This window comes from Amblyomma maculatum, chromosome 6 (assembly GCF_055883805.1).
Source record: "Amblyomma maculatum isolate TAMU_Amacu chromosome 6, ASM5588380v1, whole genome shotgun sequence".
Classification (NCBI taxonomy): domain Eukaryota; kingdom Metazoa; phylum Arthropoda; class Arachnida; order Ixodida; family Ixodidae; genus Amblyomma; species Amblyomma maculatum.
The window spans coordinates 41,663,931-41,682,779 of NC_139349.1; the positions used below are offsets into that span (position 1 = coordinate 41,663,931).

Consider the following 18,849-nt stretch of genomic DNA (forward strand, 5'->3'; position numbering starts at 1 on the left):
AAAATATCGCAGTAGATCGCAGATTGTTCCATATATTTGTTTGCACAGTTATGCTTTTGAGATGGTCAGGGAAGAGCGACCTATTTGTTGTATTTTATTCTTCCCACAAATCTTTAACTCAAAATTTATCAAGGGCCCAAAATGTAAACTAAAAATATTCATGAAGATCACTTACGACTCTTGAAGTAAATATCTGTGCTGCTTCCTTTCGCGAAGTATGCCAACCATGAGTCTACGTAGTTCTGTCCCAGCAAAAATTGGCACACGATTATGATACTTGGTTAATGCGCAGTTTGAGCATAGTTGTCCAGGTATTTGATCTTGCGATATGCCGAGCTTAAGAATATGAAAGAAGATGTATACACATGAGTGTGTTCTTAGCTAGCCGCCGTCCAACTGGCCTGGGACGCCGCCGGCCAACAACGTCTAAAGGCCTGCGGCTGAGGCAGGGCCCCCCGCCACCCGTCCCAAGCGACAAAGGATCAGAGTGCCTTCACCTACTGATCTAAATAAAAAATTCTGCCCTCTCCCAGACCTATTTTTCCTTCAACTGACACTCCTCCCCTTTACTGATTTTTATAAAGAGGGCATTGCAATCTGAGAAACCGCCAAAATGTATTAAAAGGACAGGACCGACGCCTGGCACTGAAATATGAATTCTAGCATGATTTACATGATGTCGACAAAACAGTCAACCACATATCGAGTGAAGCGTTTCTCTTCTGTGTGATCATATTTCCTGCCGGAATACTACACATAAGCTCGGGCAAACTCAGTGCGAGCACTCACACCTGCCGCAGCCCACCTCGCCTATTCCACTTTCCACCTTACGCTTTCGCTTGTCCCTCTTCCATCCCTTCAATCCTCACACTCTACACCAGCATTCCTCCCCCCCCCCCCCCCCCCCGCGCACACACACACAGATCTCTTTTTTAACTTGTTCCCATGTTTTGACTTTTGGCATTCCTCCTCTATCGTCAAAACCTTGCTTTCACTGTGGTCACCCTTTACTGTCTCGTAGCGCGTTACTTAGATTGAAGATATTTTGGCCTTTGCCATGACCTCTTCCTTCCGAAGCCCCCACCGTCCTGGTTATTTCAGAAGCGGCCGCCATCACTCTGCATTATTCCGTCAACTGTTGCGAGGGGAATAACGATGCGTTTTGAAAGCATGCAAAATATCTTCAAAAGCATCTAAAAACACTTCATCAGCATGATCAGCGCGTCGACAAAACAATTAATAAAAATGATACAGAGGAAGAGGTTGGCGCCAGCATTAACTTAGCGTACATCTCGCGCTCTTGCGCAGGACGAAAAACGCTTCAAGTTCTCCAATGTACCTCTGCTAGCCTTCGCTACGTTGAAATTCTCGCATCCCTTCAATGAAGCGCTGGAAGGCTTCTGTGCTTGTCGGAGCTCCAATTTCCTCGTCCGGAGCTTAACCCATCGCTTCTTCTTCTTTTTCTTTCCTTTATTCCCTTGCGTTGTCCCATCCATTCCTCGCATCCTCGCTCTGAAGCATGTTTTCTGCTCCGTAATCGCCCGAGTCCGCCTTCTCCTACGCTCCTATTATAAGGACGGAGCGTTCAGAAGTTCGACGCTCTTTTCTTCTTTTGCCTCGCGCTCATCCTCTGTACGCCTCATTGTGTCAGGCTAAGGAAATCGGCATTTGAGCCACGTAATCTCTTTCCCGTCTCAAATGGCGAGCCATACAAGCAGTGGCGCTATTTTTTCTGCGCTCACGGGCTTGACAGCACTCGGGACTGTTCTTGCCTGCTCGCGCTTCGCACCTATTGTTATTACGCTCACTTGCCTTTTATTACTTGACTCGGAACCTCACGCTGGTTTTTGCCTGTTGGCGCTCCAATTTCATGAGAGCAGAAATTTCTCCCAACGTGGACTCTTGAGGACGCATATTGGAGCACTTGGAAACAGTGCCAGGCCGACGAAAGACCACGCGCCTCACAGCGCTCATTATTCAAGCACGTGCGTAGTCACTGCCTCGTGTGCTGCTAGAGTTGAAAAGAGGATGAGGGTGCGTGCGCGACGGATTTGTAATGGCCTTACTCAGCAGCTGAGAAGTTTGCGTGTTCTGGCGGCCCCATTATGCAGATTCGTTCTAATGTATTTGCACGCAAACAACGCAGAGAAAACGACCTGATTGCTTCCTGGCTTCAATATTTGTCCTGTCATAAGCAAGAGCGTAGAATTTCGATACGCGTTAAGGGGTCCAACGTGTAAACAAAAACCCAGTGGACATCTAGCTTGTTCTGTTTTCAACCAGTTTATCTCCGATTGCTGGCTGTAGATGTTAGACCTTCCTGCAAGGAAGACCTCTGTTACGTTGGCAGGTCACTCACGAGGATTGTCTTTTTTTTTTGCACCGCATTAAACCAGAAGTAATGCAGCTTACAGTATTATTGTGCCACTCTTAAACGCAGGCTGAAAAACATCTTGTTGTCATACAGTGAACTTTTATTCTAGGCAAGACATTCACTCGTTCCCGCGGTGGTCAATGGAGAGAAAAAGGAGGAGGTGGAAGCAAGTGTTTTTTGAGGGGTCAAACTAAGGCCTAATGGAAAAGCAAGCTTGCTCACATGAGGCCCGTTGGTCATCCTCCGTACCCCAGCGATGCCAGGTATTTCAGGTAGGAGGGACCGGGGAAAGCAAATACGGAAAGAGGAGATGTAATAACAAAGTTACACGAAAGCAAAGTGGGCTCTGTATTTGTCTTGATCTCCGTGTAGTTAAGGCAATGAGCATCACCACCCCTCCGAATGTGCACATTACAAATGGGGGAGGAGGTTGTTGTTATGTACTCTGCGAAGTACGTGTGCTTGTTCAAAGTTGAAGTACGCGTGCGGTTGGGGTAAGATGGTGCTTGGTACTCTGATGTTCGGGTAATGTGCAGCTAATTGCTCCTTGTATGCTGAGGTGCTTCCCCGTGAAATCGGAATCCGCCACAGCATCGAGGGCATTCAGACGTCTTCCGAGCTAGGTGCTTTCTGCGCCGGCGATCGGGAAGACACGTTCCTAAGACGTGATCATAAAAATTTCCGACGAACTCGAGCGTAGAATTGACGTCATCTTATAAAGAAAAAGGAAGGCTGTTATGGCGATAACCTTTTTTTATTCTCGAAAGTGGTAGTCAATCAAACGAAGCACTTTTTACGCTGATACTGCGGGTGCCATACCTAGGCAGCGAAAGCTATCTACTCAATATTGGGAGTGGGTCCCGGTACAGTCTTGAGACTATGGGACCCTCGGCTGTATTTTATGTATTCTGTAAATTCTGCAAATGTAATCTGCAAAGTAATAAATTTTCACTTCACTTCATGTCCAGCCCTACATAGGACCAATAAATTACCAACCCGTTGCAATTTGGGTCAACATTTTGCCCATGGTGTGTGTGTGTGTGTGTGTGTGTGTGTGTGTGTGTGTGTGTGTGTGTGTGTGTGTGTGTGTGTGTGTGTGTGTGTGTGTGTGTGTGTGTGTGTGTGTGTGTGTGTGTGTGTGTGTGTGTGTGTGTGTGTGTGTGCGTGTGCGTGCGTGCGTGCGTGTGTGCGTGTGCGTGCGTGCGTGCGTGCGTGCGTGCGTGTGTGTGTGTGTGTGTGTGTGTGTGTGTGTGTGTGTGTGTGTGTGTGTGTGTGTGTGTGTGTGTGTGTGTGTGTGTGTGTGTGTGTGTGTGTGTGTGTGTGTGTGTGTGTGTGTGTGTGTGTGTGTGTGCGCGTGCGTGCGCGCTCATGAACGCTGCATCGCAGGGTGGGCTTGTAGTCAACGACCTCTGCATCACTGAACGAGTCTTAATTTTTCTTGTGCAACAAAGAAATGCGAATATATGTCACACAGCGTCTTATGGTTCATCTTGAGGAAGTTTCTCAAAAACTCAAAACAGTCTCAGTTACGTCAGGACAGCTGTAGTATATATAGGTGCCGGGGAACAGAATTGATTTGCCACATTGTTTAAGTGCACCAGATATCGACAATGTTTCTATCCAGAGGTAAAAGCAAATTGAAGCTGGTCAGCTAAAGTGAAAGAGAAAAAAAGGTGACACACCTCACTGCCAAATTCGTATCCGTTTACCATTTACTGCCCAGTTTGTTGTGACGCGTAGCGAGAAATCGCACCCGTATCATCGTGTAAACAAGCTTCGAGCATCCCGACGCCAGTAGTGCGATAGCGGACGTGTGCAAGGTACGGTGCTGGACGTTGGCGACGCCCTCCGGGCGAAAACCGACAACATTGATTTTTCAGGGTCTGAATGAGGTGCTCTTCAACGATACATTTGAAAAACCTTCTCCTTATCACTTTCCTTCGCTTCTTTTGTCCTTTTTCTTTCACTTTTGCAGGCTCTTTCATAGAAATATCTCGAAAAGCCAGCCGCAGGAAGATGGGAAAACGAAGCATAAGGGAGAGCAGCGAGAGGATGGGAAGGATGTTGGTTGTGGCACGGGCAGAAAACGATGGGGGGTGCAAACACAGGGACGTCTTGTTCCCGCCAAGCAGCCGTCGCCGGCTCGTTTTCAAATGGGCATCGCGTGAGGAGGAAGCGGCGTCCAGCGGTCGTCCGCGATTCGCGTATCTCCCCCACAGACGGCGTCGGGGAGCTGCGAATTGCCAGCCATAAAACAGTTTCCCCTCACTCTCTAGCATCGTTTTCGTCTCTTTTTTTTTTTTTTTTTTTTTTCAACGGCATCGCTCGAGTGTGTAAGGGCACCCGCCTTGCGCGTACAACCGTGCTCGAGGGCAGCAAGATTGAGGGGTTTGAAGGAACCGTTGCGGGCGTCGATAGTACGAATGAAAATGAAATGTTTGTGGAACGCTATTCAGAAGGAGGCGACGAAAGAGAGAAGAGACTTCAATCATGGATTTGAGGATGTAGAATTGCCACCGCGCTCGAAGAACGGTGGGTATCGCCAAGGTTTCTGCTTACTTTACCATATTCACGGCATGAGCAACTTCTGCGTGCAATGCCGTTTACGGCAAGTATTATGCCGCAGTATAGAAGTCTCGTTTAGGCAGATATCCCGCGTCCTTATCGGCAGGCCTCCGTTCACTCGTATTAGGTTATTTCTATTTCGGAAGTGCAACGTTACCAATCCCATAATGCGCATATAGTGAATGAAATGCAGAATGATTTACATACTTAAAGGCCGCATGCGGAATTCAAGCCCGTGAAGCCGCGAAACCGACCAGTCTCGTTGGTTGATGATTTAGACCCCTACACCAATGATGCAACCCCACATCTCGGATGATTAAATTCCAGTCCTTGACGTCGTGCCTACAATGTTGTGTACATGACCTTCCATCCATGCACAAGATGTCCCAATAGCACGGGTACGGGACTATTTGCTTTTCAAGCCGAAATTTAAACGCTTCTACTGACAACGTCAAAAAAGGGAAACTCGGAAAAACCCTCACGCAATCATGCAGAAAAAAGCAGCATCGAACAAGAGTTCAAGGGGAGCATCAGTTCGCAAGCCGAGGTAACGTTTCGACAAGAGGACTTGTCTTTGTCTTTCGTTTTTCTTTCCTTCTACCAAGCATGGAGCAAACCACACAAATGAACAAAGGGTTTAAAGAGAAACTCTATTCCTGATTGGAGTGCACTGAGTTGTGCCAAAAGGTATTGAGACTAATGGGAGCGTCGAGTTTTGCACAACTTCTACGTTGAACATACGTCAGTAATGTCGTTTTGTAAGCATGTTGGCAACCAATCTAGCACGTCACTTAGCGCTGCATTCATGTTTTTTTCTTGTAGTCTACTGTCGGGTTCTACAGGCTAGAGTGTTTTTTGTTTATATTTGATTAAATCGATTACAACTTTTCGCGGTTTTTAGACATGCAAAGAACAATTATCTTTCTTTAGAATGCCGCGACAGGTGACCCGATTGGTCAGTCTGAACAGATCTTTCATCATTGAACACAGATGATTGCGAAAGTACCCCAAAGTTGTACGAAAATCGGAATAATCTGCCGGGTCATTTCCCCGTCAAAATAAATTTATCTATCACTAGCCTCTGTCTAGACTAAATCCGTGCTAGCCCAAGCAGATATCTTCTCATTTCCTCTCAAGACCATTCTATCACTCTCTGCTACGGTTCGCTTTGCGGTAATCGATATGTGGTCCAAAACAAACACCCATAATATATTCATTAGATCCCTTGTCTCCCTTATGATTATTCTATCTCCTGGATGTCGAGAATACTATTAACGGACGGTTGTTACCCAATAATGTTATTCTTAATTGCGCATAATTTTGTTTCAGAAGCTCCCTTCATGCGTTACATGTCCAATATGTTTGTGCGTTCCTGTAGACTTTTATGCACCACTGCCCTAGTTCAACTCAAATTGCAGCTGAAAATTTTTATCAGAAGGTTGAAGCCTTAAAATTTAGCCTAGCCTCACAATGTCCCCTTCTAGGTGACACTTGTAGCCTTGTGGGCACTGAGTTTTTTTACAAGTTGCAGCATCGGTTATAAAATTATAAACTACGTCCGGCGCGAATAGAATTGACATTGTACCGAACGGGCGTATATACTGATATTGAACAGGACCAGGTTACAAACCTCATATACGAAATTTTTTTACCATGCAGCAAAGCATTCTCCTGTAGCCTCTTTATGAATGTATACGTCGATGGGTCTATCCCACACGAGCATTTATCACACTAGTCGCATACTACAGCTCTGTTCAAGAAGGCTAAAATGTTTTTTGTTGTTTATAGGCGGCGGTTGCATTTCACTCCGACATTATAGTACATATAGCAGTCGCTATGTAACAATCAGCTAGCACGCGCTAGCCTTTCCGTAGATGCCATAATTTATGTCTCTGTAGTTGGGAAAGGTGTAACAAGCATTTTGAATGCAAAGTTGCACATGCTACGAAGCTAGAAGTTGCGTGAATTGGCGAGTTTTACATACGTCTCAATATTAAATATTAAAACAAACAGAACGGAGTAATATTATTTTTTAAGGCAAAAGCATTTCAAGGCATGGAACGAAAAATGGTAGGGGTAACATTAAGAGATAGGAAGCTTGCAAATTGGGTCAGAGAAATAACTCAACTTACTGACATTCAAGGGGAAATTAAGAAGAAGAAATGGGCATGGGCAAGACGTGTGGTGCGAAGAGAGGATAACCGATGGTCGCTTAGGGTAACAAACTGGATTCCAAGGGAAGGAAAGCGTAGCAGGGGGCGGCAGAAAATTAGGTTGGCGGATGACGTTATGAAGGTCGCAGGGGTCAAGCGGATGAAGCTAGCACAGAACCGGGTTCATTGGAGAAATATGGGAGAGGCTTTCGCCCTGCAGTGGGTATAGTCAGGATTGTGATGATGATGATTATTATTATTATTATTATTATTATTATTATTATTATTATTATTATTATTATTATTATTATTATTATTATTATTATTATTATTATTATTATTATTATTATTATTATTATTATTATTATTATTATTATTTCAAGGCTCATGGAACAAAATCCGCGTGTGATTTGTGCTCGAGACCTGTTATATTCCGCGAGATTCCGCGAGATGTGTTCTTGTCTAGCGTTCCTGCCATCTGCGATCCCAAACTTGAACGCACGCCGAGGAACGCCACGGACCATAGTATACCGTCCAAACTCACACTTGCCGGAAAAAGTGTGACAGATACAGCACCTTTCCTTTCTTGTAAATCATAATTATATGTGACGCTGCAACGAACATTGATAAGACGTAAACAATGAGAAGCAAATGATAGGAGAGGACGGGTAGGCTTTCACCATTCTCCTCTTAAGAGACCTCTTAGAGAACCTCTAATTGCTTTTTTTTCCATTTCGGCAAGTAAATTTAGTGCCAGAAGTCTCACCTCACGCACATAGCAAGGAAACAACACTGTTAGTAAAAACGTTGAGAGCAGTGTAAACTAAAGTTTGAAAGCAATTTTTGTGGCTTTAAGTGCAGAATGTTGTCAGATATTAGACATCCCTCGTTCAAAGCTTCCCTGTCCAGCGAAATCTTGCGTGCAACTTATTTTGTATCGGCGATGCTTTTATGGCGCACAAGCCTTAAGGGGCGCCCTCACACATTCAGCACTGCAGTGGGCTCCAGGGGTGCACTAGAGAGGGACGCGTTCGATAAAGTCAACACTCATACACTTCTTTGGAGTGGCGCAGGGCGGATAAACAGTAAAATTGCGATGAGCGCAGCGGCGAAAAGGATTTCAACCACTTAAGAGGTTTGAGTTTTGTCGTTTACTACTCAGTATTACGAGAAGTCGAGCAGAGGCATCGCAATATTCGTCAGAGGTTCCTTTCGTGCAGCGTTTTCTTTTCTCAGCACCGAAGAGACAATTTCTTCCTGACATCAAAAAGCACTCGACGTCATGAGAGCACTTTTGATATTTTTAGAGCAGTCGTTTAGGAAAACCATTCCTACAACTTAGTTTCGGACGCTGTACGATTCCATACTTGCCATAGTGGACGTAATCGAGAACTATTTTCAGCCGGCTCAGTGCCCACCACTCTTTCAAGACACTTTCAATTACGGTAGCTTTATCAGTAAGCGCTAGCCAGCTGGCAAGCTTGCTGAACGTTTTTTTTTCTCTGCTGTCTAATCGGAAGAGCTATTTCATGAACACATCCGGATGACATACATACAACTCTCATCTGCGATCCCGTGATCACCCCTGCACATGGCACACGATGCCTGCGTCGAATACGAGCCAAGCGAACGATCGTCTTGATCGCGTGATATAGCACACTTCACTGGTCTCGAAACCGTGCAAACTAGGGAGGCATGTTGCACCGCCACCCGATTAGTCCAAAATTGTAAGATACCACCAAACACTTCGAAACCCTTCTCGGACTTTGCGCATACTGGAGAGGTATCAGCCCGCTCATGCGCGATATGTTTTATACAGGCCGCACCTCTATGGCTTTGGGACGTTAAACACCACAAACCAACCAACCAGCACCTCTATGGGTGTCACCTGAAAACATAGTGTCCAACAGACAGCTGGAAATATTTTTCCGCACATTTACCAGACGCAGGTTCACAGCGTTTATCTAGGCTGAGTAATGCGGGAAACTAACTGCACATGCTGTAAACGCGCTTTTGATGCTTCACACCTGAATTCTAGCATAGTTCGGGCCACGTAGTGCATGCATGCGTAAACGTTTTAAGTTGTGAATAGAAAGCCAACAGTCCTTGCTCTGCGTGGACACCTATGCAATGCAGGCAGAGAAGGAAATAAAGGGGGCAAAGAGGCAGAGCTAAATAAGTACTACAATACCTTACGTAGCTCTCGCTTAATTTCGCAATTTACTTAACGAAAATGTGTTTATATTTATTTATTCTGCGCGGCGTTTGAAACAGCTACCACGTAATTTTTATTCACGGAAAGGCGGCGAGGAAGAACAACTTTTACTATGCGAAAAATATTGGACTTCCGCCGAACCAGTCCTAATGTCAGGGACGCAAGCTTTTTCCATGACATCCGTACTGTTGTCCCGATGCGTCTGTCTGAAGTTTTTTTTAAAATGTAGACTTTAAGAAAATAGACTGTACTGGACAAGCCATCTACTTGCAGGAAGCAGGTTTGGTTTAGAGGCTTTAAGTTTCCAGTGTGATTCAGGCTAATATATGAGCGCCGAAACAGAGTGCTATGGATAATTTTACCACCTGGGATTCTTTAACGTGCCCTGACGTCGCGCAGCATAAGGGCGCCTTGTATTTCGCGTCCATCGAAACGATGCCACAGTGGCCGGAATTTGATCCCGTGTCCGTGGATCCAGCGTTCGTGCGCCCTTAGCACCGACGTGGCGCGGCTCACAGATAAAAGAAAATCTAGAAGCACAACAGGTTATGAACCTCTTTGATCTTAACTAAAGGCGCGTCAGTGAAGTTCTTTGCGATATGCAAACTCGATTTGACCCTAAAATCTGAATTTCTGGCCCTTTTGTCTTTCAACTTAAGAATCAGTTCTTAAAGTTCCTTAAAGAGACGCGAAGGTTTTCTTTGCGCTAATTTTTCACCTAATATTTGATGAAAGAGGATAATTGACCGGGAGGAAACATCCCTCAGGCGTATGCACACGTCCGATTCTTCAACAGTACCTCACGACAGTCGACTGCCCGACGCTGCTGCGCTCGTAGACGTAGGAGATGACAATGTGAGCTAGGACAAGGCCGCGCCAAGGATTCCTGCAGCTGCAGTGAGCCGCGTCTGCTATGCTATTCCGGTTAATGTGAAGCAACTCTGGCCCATAAGCGCCTGCTATACATCGAAGCCCCAAAGCTGCTACAGCTTTTTCCCCGCTGCAAATAGTGAATATAGTATCTGTAATGAAGAACACACATTTGCAATAAACAACGTAGCGTTCACAACTCACGTTAATTTGGGAAAAAAATAATTGTCGAGGATAACAAATACTGACTCAATAATTAGTTTGTAAAGAAATCTTTTCGCTCCAGCACTTGAAAATGAACCCAGTGTGGAAGTGTAGTAGTTAAAGTTGACAAGTTTCCACCAATAAAAGCTGCAGCACACTAGAGATGAAACAAGGGCTCTCAGAACTCTGACGTAAACATTTCGAGGAGTTGATTCCGACAAAGTAGAACAGCCAAGAAGATGACGCACCGCTAGAGCACGATGATTCCGCCCGCACGCTCATTCCATCTCCAGATTTTAGCGTTACTTCATCTTGGGAAATCGACGGTCGCACGTTACTGTTAAAGAATTGTCCGGATGTTCATGTAACGTCCCTCAGTGTCGATAAAAGATAATCCATAGCGGAACATTTAAAAATTCCGGATATTGCATATTTGCGTTGTAGAAGACATTTTCATGTGCTATTCAGGCTTCCTCGTCTTACCTGCAAAGCTTCACCGTATTGCTATGCGCATCAAGGGTGCATTATACCAGTATTACTCATATGGCCGCACTGTGTTTGCGTAGGCAGTGTACATCTCCATTACTGTAGCATGTCTGTCTGTTCAGTGCTATAATTTGCCACCTGAGATCGTTCAAAAAATCAATGCGGCGCTGCCGTCTCTTAGTGGTGGCAATCACGCTTTGCTGCGTGGGTCTTTGATAATATTTTATACTCGTGTAAGGGGACTTCAGTCAAAGTGCTCAAGACTTCAAATCAGATAACAAAAAAAAAAACTATTTCATAGCAGTTATTTACGCGATTTTTTCAAATTTCAAGCTGCTAAGCTTTGCCCATCGCCGCCTGCTGCCGAATCGCTAAGAAAGGCAGGCTATGACGGGTTTATACATTTGATCAAAATGAAATGTGAAATATAACTTTGATACTCCGATAAAATGAACATAATTAAGGTGGTCTGCACGCATTCTAGTATTAGGTAGAACAACTATTTCTTCTGAGTCCTTTTTTTTTTCTATGCTATTTGCTGGATCGAATGAAAACTCAGGCTTGAATTTACGCACCTCGTCGTCCAAATGACACAAGCATTTTTCATGGGGTTGTCTACATTATATTCAGGTTGGTTTTATAAAAGCGGATAAGTCAAGCGGGATGTTAGAGTGAACAAATAAAACGTATATTTGAATTGCGGTTTGGATTACAAAACCACACATTCCAGGGGCTGTGTGTGTATACAAGGCTCACAATGAAATAAAAACTACGCTCCAAAAAACGTTTCCTTCGCCAGCTCGAAGCTATATTTTCTCAAGTGACTGAACTCAGGAGCCTGCACTTGAGTTACCTTGAACGCAGATATTTTTTTTTTTAAAAAACTTTGACGACGTATTCATCCTCTATTTGTAGATTTTTTTCTGTCAAGACATTCAGCGGCATCTATCTTTCTTGCGGCCTAAAGGGAAACAATGAAAAAAGAACAGGTATAAGGCGGAAAAACACGATTGATAAACAGAAGAAACACCACCGGCGAAAATAAGGGAGCCGTTTTCTGAGAAAGAAAACATAGATACACCAGGGGATAGCCTCTCCTCAGTACGACCGCACCGGGCAGCTTCGGTTCCGGCAAGTGTTCCCCAACGAGCAAGCTACTGGGCTCAGCCTGCCACCGCGCGAACCCCAAGAGAGCTCAATTAGCCGGGAGTTCAATTCGCGTCGGCACTAGGCGGCTTATCGGCTCACTGGGGTGCGAGTTGCGCAAGTTGCGCTGGCGTGGCTATCGGCAATGCTCATGGCTGAATAGCCGCGCCTTCAAACGTCTGTGGAGGGGTCGATGTTGGGCAAGGAGAAAGCGCCAAATGGGACGAGGGAGGCGGACTCACGGCAAGAACTGGCAGTATGCGGCGCGAAAAACTCCCCCTCCCCAATTACCCTCGCCCTCATTCCTTCCTGCCCTGAAGATTTTTCTTTCATAACAAACTTCCTTGTAATCGCAAGCTTCCTCTATGCTCTCAGCTCCCCAATAACGCAGCTTGAAGGGCTTTCTATTCACCACGGAAACTAGCTCACCAGCTGAAACTTTTGCGCATTGACGTCTGTCTCGCAATTAACTGCGTGTAGACCGCCAGCGGTTCTTTTCGTCTTGCTGGCTTATTGTATTCAGCTTTCAAGCGAGGCACCTTACCTTACGTCAGCGGCTGGTCTCCCACTTAGTCCATTCTGTCTAAATATTGCTGAGCGAGGATCTGCGAAAAGCGCCGAAACGGCTTGATTGGCGAAGCACCCGGGAAGACGAAATGGAGCTGTTTCACGTGCACTGTGGCCAACGCATGCCCAGTTTCTGATGGCGGGATTCGTTACTGCATTGGCGACGTTGCATTATTCCTCTTGGTGAGGAGTTAGCGAAAGAACTAGCAGAGAGCGGCAGTTGGTCAAAATGAACAGAGATAATTTCTCTGTGGTTTTTCTTGCAACTTGGTTCGTACTGGAGAAAATAGCATCCGATTGTTTTTCTTTTGTGGTCTTCTGTGGCATATAATGTGCGAAAGCGCTGAAGTAAGAATAAGTCATCATGCAATGAACGGATCTCTAGACATCACGAAGACAAATGACAATGACATTCTATTCTTTCAAAAATTAGGTGTGCTGCAGTTTCTCTATACTGTAAATCAACGTTACAGTCGCAGGTGTTGAGCAGATGTAAACATAAGGCAACCCATCGCAGTAACTACAAAGTAAGAGTATTAATTTTCTTCATTATCAAAAAAATTGCTTTATGCAGGAAATGCATTACGTAGGTGAGATTTCATGTGAAGCGGGAGTAGAGGAATGGCTTACAGATAATGCATTTGGCAGTAGGGAAAGCTCAACGGTAAAAATGGTCATGCGCATTAGGCATTGCTGTTTTATTACTGATATACAAACTGTTCACACCGCTGCTGTATTATTTGTTCTCTTGTGTTTTATGTATTCAGAGCAAATGATTTCTTTCAAGATACGAAAAGCAGTAGTCTGCGCTGCTACGAAGCACCAGCAATCGTTTAATGTTTAGATTAATACAAAAATATTCATATGAGCAACCTGACGTTTACTAAAGGCCGTGGCACTTTTTTTTCTTTTTGCTGAGATGGCGTTGATATTCGTTTATCCTCTATTCCCTCTGGTAAAAAGGTTTTATGCTAATATATTTACGACCAAAATCTTGTATTGTCTTCAACAGCTACACTTAATTCTGCTCTATTTCTGACTGTTCTTCTTACTTTCCCGCGTTGAACAAGCGGTTTACGGGAAGCCAATTAGGACATCGCTCATGGGGCGTAATGTATCGTGACACTTCGTTAGAGCGGCACATGATATACATTTTATTGCGTTCTTCCTTTAGCCCCTGTCATTGAATATGAACACTCACTTGTTTAAAGGTGACCGTGTCGTGTAGTAAGTAACCGCTCTAAAGCATGCAAAATCTTAAAAATTCAAAAGAAAATTTTGGACAGAGTCATTCCCGACGTATGACTAAATTAGAACTTGCAACGGCAAGCTGCGGCTCGCCCGCGGCTACACCTGACGAAGGGACCAAGCAGGGTTTGAAGCATCGTCTCTTTTTATTTTTATTTTTGGTTGGTGTTCTTTTTTACCATAAACTAAATGCAACAGCTTCATTTCTGGATATTTCTTTTACTAGAAACTCAAAACAGCGGTGAAGTATGCCTCACGTAGTGCATGATTTTTTACCTACATTCGTGTGCGCTATTTGTCTCACAGCGCTCGCTACACGCTCCCATAGACGGGGTTGCTTATTAAGGATTCTTGAAGAAAAGCCCTTTTCCATTCCTATTAATTATTTTCGTGAAAACAATTATGTCTACTTCTGAACCCTTAAAATGTATTAGCTTACATTCAACTTGCAAAATTTGGGCATATTAATTAACGTCATAGCCCCTAATAGAGAATAATTGACGTAAGAAATTGACTGATAGGCTTTCGATATGCATTTATCACAGCAAATAACACGTTTGCCTAATATGCTGTCACGTTAACTTCTATATGCTTTGGCATGAAATAATGAGCTCTACAGGAGCGATGTCTCGATCCTACGGTTTTCCTTGTTGAAAGTGCACAAGCGATGAATTCACACTTCGTAATATTATCATTAATGCGTAATAAATGCATTTGTTGCTTCAGGGTGACGCTGTAGCTAAATTATGTGAATGCACCCATGGCAGAAAGGTGCATTATTCATGAGTACACTGAATAGGTTTCGTACCACGATTCTTTTATTATCATGTAATATTCCTTTGCCATCGCATTAACGCAGAATTTGGGAAAAGGGAAATTCTATACAATAAAATTGTGGAGCATATATGTGCACTCATGTACTCCAGTGAGTTCAAGCATATTCGGACCGAGAGGTAACCGGGTAGTTGCTGCCGCGATGAAGAAAAGCATTTGGACGTTCACGGACGCATATGACACACATAAGTTCAGAAACACAACGAGCGTATTTCAGTGCCCTTATTCCAGGAAAGTGTTGTCCAGAAGCCTCAGCAGGGTTAAAGTAAATTCTAAAAACGAATATAATACTCCGTAAATTTGAAATATGAGCTCTGAGAGTTTCTGCGATACTCTGGGGCAGTGAATTCGACAGACGCCTGTATGCATGTGCGTGCGGTTACAAGGCACTGTAATGTTTTTGTGACTCTCTTTTGTGTTTAATCAACAGCGCTAGAGAACGAAGTTCGGAGGAAGAAGGGACACACGATGGCGCTAAGCTTACAACTGTCTTTTATTGGGAAAACGCACATCATTTTATACTCGAATCAAACCTGCTCACATTCGCAAAGTCAAAACCATGCGTCAAACCCAGACGTACTTTTCAAGCATAAAACCATATCAAAAGCACACGCGTGTCCTTTGAGCCTTTATCCATTGTGTAGTAGGCTCATTTTCCTGGCTGATAAAGTCGCGGAAGGTGTGCTGACACACCCGTCTGTTATGATTAAAATGGAATGCCTCAGTGACCTCCCTTGTGCGCCTGTCATTATGCTAAACAACACTTTTTTATCTCAAAGAAAGGAATGCATTTACAAGAAAAAGTATGTTTGGCTAGGTTTGTGGCTTTTTTGTCTAATGAGATACAATTCTCCATGAGCCTAACGTTAATACATAGCCAGTTTGGCCGATGTACGTGAGGCCACAAGAAAGCGGAATTTGGTGCACTACACCCTTGTGACACGGAACTTACCCATTTACATTATTAATGTTACTCTTATTAGGTTTGATTGGAGTATCAATTTGTTGCGTGTTTTTTCAATTAAAGACAGTTGTAAGTTCAGCCCCATTGTGTGTCCCTCCTTGCTCCTGTCTTCGTCCTCCAGCGCTGTTGCTTAAACATGAGTGATCACCAACAAGCCAAAAACTCCGGCCGTTCCTCTCTTTCGCTCGGTTACATTGGCAACTGCACCAACGGCGACGGTCACACACGGCCTGAGCTCTAAAATTTAATGTCGATAAGAAGCAGGAGGAAGAGAAAGGCGGTGTGTCTTTTGTAAAACATCAACTCGTGTTCTTTCCTGACAATAATCTAAAAGAAAGTATGGTTTTGATGCTAAAACTTCGCGTCTTATTTGATGTCACAAGTCGGCGTAAATACCCTCCAGGACACTTATACCAGGCAACAATTTAAGCGCAACAGAGACAACACACAGACAAGATAGGACAGGACTTGCGCAAGTCCTGTCCTATGTTGTCTGTGTGTTGTCTCTGGTGCGCTTAAATTGTTGACAGCTATGCACGAACCTGCCCCGCTAAATATCTTACTTATACCTGGCTCAAGAACATTTCTCTCACTGTAGCGTTTAGCACTTTTTTTGCAAAAATTCAACTAAATACCGAAGAGAGCATATGAGAATAATATTTTCACACTTGTGACTGTGGACTTGGAACCTGCGGCGGTCACTCAGAGGACTGGGAAGTCATTCATTGAGCCCAAGGTAGCGAGATCATCCCGGTCGCCACGGCAGCATTTCAATTCAGGAAACGTACGAAACATTACGTGAGCAGTGCGTGTGAGAGAACCGCAGGTAATCTATATATATAACAAGAGCCCTTCTCTACAGGAAACCTTAGAGTCCACCCGGCAAGCAGCACCAAAATATGCATGCCAACTTACCAATTTTTGTGCCCACGATTAGACTGAACAGTCAATGATAAATACTAGGTGCGTGCCTGGCATCAGCCCCAGAACGTGCAGCGGAAGCCCAGGGCTTATGAAGCCGCTGGTGGTCAAAATAGAAATAAGGTGGTCGCTGCAGAGTAGGCTGAAATTTTGTGGAGGCCTCAGTCCAACTCTTTTCGCAATTTCTATACTGATCAAACAGTGAAGAAAAAAAAAAAGAACCCTCAGGATTGCGTTGCTGTTCGATGTAAATTCACACCTTGCTCATTTTGTCGAGAACGCTTCTTGGTTGTGAACCACACTTGATTTCGCAATAAAGCACGAGTTCTAACCTTATATATGTGCTTTGTAAAGCAAAACCAAAAGCGCGGGAAATACGTAAACCATCAAACTTTATCTTCGTTTTCTTCTGCACTAAACATTGTTTTGCGCAATGATGCAAAGGAAAACTTAAAATGGCGCCACATTTCGTACATTGCAATTCACTGACTCATATGTGTTTATTTCAAGACCTAGAATGAAACATGAACAGCGCTAAGTTTGACGTATTCCTCATTGTGTTAGCACTCCTTCGTGAGCACGAGCATGGCGCTGCGTGTACACGATTTCAGGTTCTTCCATAAGAATAAATTTAGTGCCTCTCATGAGCGCACTGCCGGTCGCTTATTGAACTCAACGTGGGTGGTTTACAAACAATCGAAAATAGTCGCATGTTATTGCCGTCCTCCTTTGTCAGCAATATGATCTTTTTGTTGTTAGGTCAGTTGACAGGACAAACAATATGCTGCTATCCGAGTCATGACTGGCAACAAAAATACTGAAACAAAAACGGTTTAGTGACTTCGGCCGTACTGACTCAAATTTGTGTTCACCTTTCTAGTCAGCCAAAACAAGTCTCATAACAATGACGCTAAATAAAAAAAATGTATAATAAAGCGTAGTCCAAAGAGTTTGAGGCACAAAGAACCTGCCTAGCACGAGCATTACAAAAGCGTTAATAGCTTACGCTGAACTTGGGCTCAAATATTTTACGACAAAAGAGCTTGCAATGCCACTTAAGATTGAATCTTGCCCTTTGTTAGCTCGGTTGTTTGCAGAGACGTTTGCAAGACTTGGAACCTCTTTGAAAGTTTCGAAAGCAGTGTTCATTTTAAGCTGCTTTAGGTATTATTGCTATTTTCATAGCGCCCTCGCTGAAGCCCTCTGTGTAATAAGAAAGCACCGCTATAATGAGTTAAGAATCGGCAGCGAACATTTGCCCAAAAGCTCCGCGATTGCTGTGCAAAGCAAGAGTCGTACCAGTCAGGCATTGCGCGGACTCCCAGCCTAAACAACCGCCGCGTTCTCCAACGGCTTCCCCATCTCCCGCGTGACTCACCTTCGACGAGGGCGGTTATCCACAGCAGCCGGCAACAGAGAAACCTCCCCAGCTCTGGCAGTGGTCGGCGTGGGGGGCTGCCGCCGCGGTCCATTCGGGACATCGCGCGCACAGCACTCGCCGGTGCCGTGGGCTCACACGTCGCCAGCGTGTCCGCGTGGCAGGCTCGCGGGAGTCGGAGCGCGCGAAGCCCCGCCGACGTGTTTTTCTCCCACTTCCCGACGGTCCTACTATTTTCTTCCCTCACGCGGCCCAGCCGCGGGAAAGAGCGCGAGACGCGGGCTGCTGTGGCGGGAGAGCGAAATCGGGAGTCGACGCTGATGCCGCTGCCGGTTCCGGCACGCATGTGGCGCGCTCGGGACGCCCGAGTCGCGGTTTCGAAGGGCCCAGCCGACTCGGGTCGGGCGCGTCAGCGTCGGCAGCACCAGTGGCGCCGGCGCGCGGCAGCGGCGACCGGGTTCGATGCGGCAACAAGCTCCGGCCGGCGACGGGACGCTTTCCTCTCACTCCCTCAACTCCCTTTCCGCTCTTTCTCTTTTTAGGGGCCTTCAGAGTGCGATCGTACGATCAGGGGGCGACCTTCGCGAGTAGTCAAAGTTGAATACGACGCTTTTTAACGAAACATCTGCTCTTAGTTTTCGCAGTCATTACCGAGGAGGTCCCTATCTCTGGTTTTGTCACTGCGCAAAAACTGGCCACTTATGCTAGCGTATTCGTTCATAATATTTTTAACTCTCTATGCTCTTGAGATGACAAAAAGGAATGTAGAAGCGACAAGCTTTATTCCGTTAGAAGAACCGCATGAAATGTCATGGTCGAGAAGGTTTGTCTTCGCAAATTTCGTAAAGAAAACATAGCTTCAGTGACTTCTCCATGCTGTCAGAAGAACCATTTTTACTACATTTTTGTCGAAAAAGCTGTTTA

The 18,849-nt window shown here is 44.9% G+C and overlaps 1 protein-coding gene across 1 annotated transcript in view; it reads right to left on the reverse strand.

Annotated features, from left to right (window-relative positions):
* The window catches only part of LOC146185608 (uncharacterized), a 120,526-nt gene extending 102,255 nt beyond the window's left edge, over positions 1-18,271 (reverse strand). Inside the window, exon 1 of the mRNA XM_084607879.1 lies at positions 17,926-18,271. Coding sequence (XP_084464005.1) covers positions 17,926-18,271 — 346 coding nt within the window. The remainder of the gene's footprint in view (positions 1-17,925) is intronic.
* Positions 18,272-18,849: the final 578 nt, after the last annotated feature.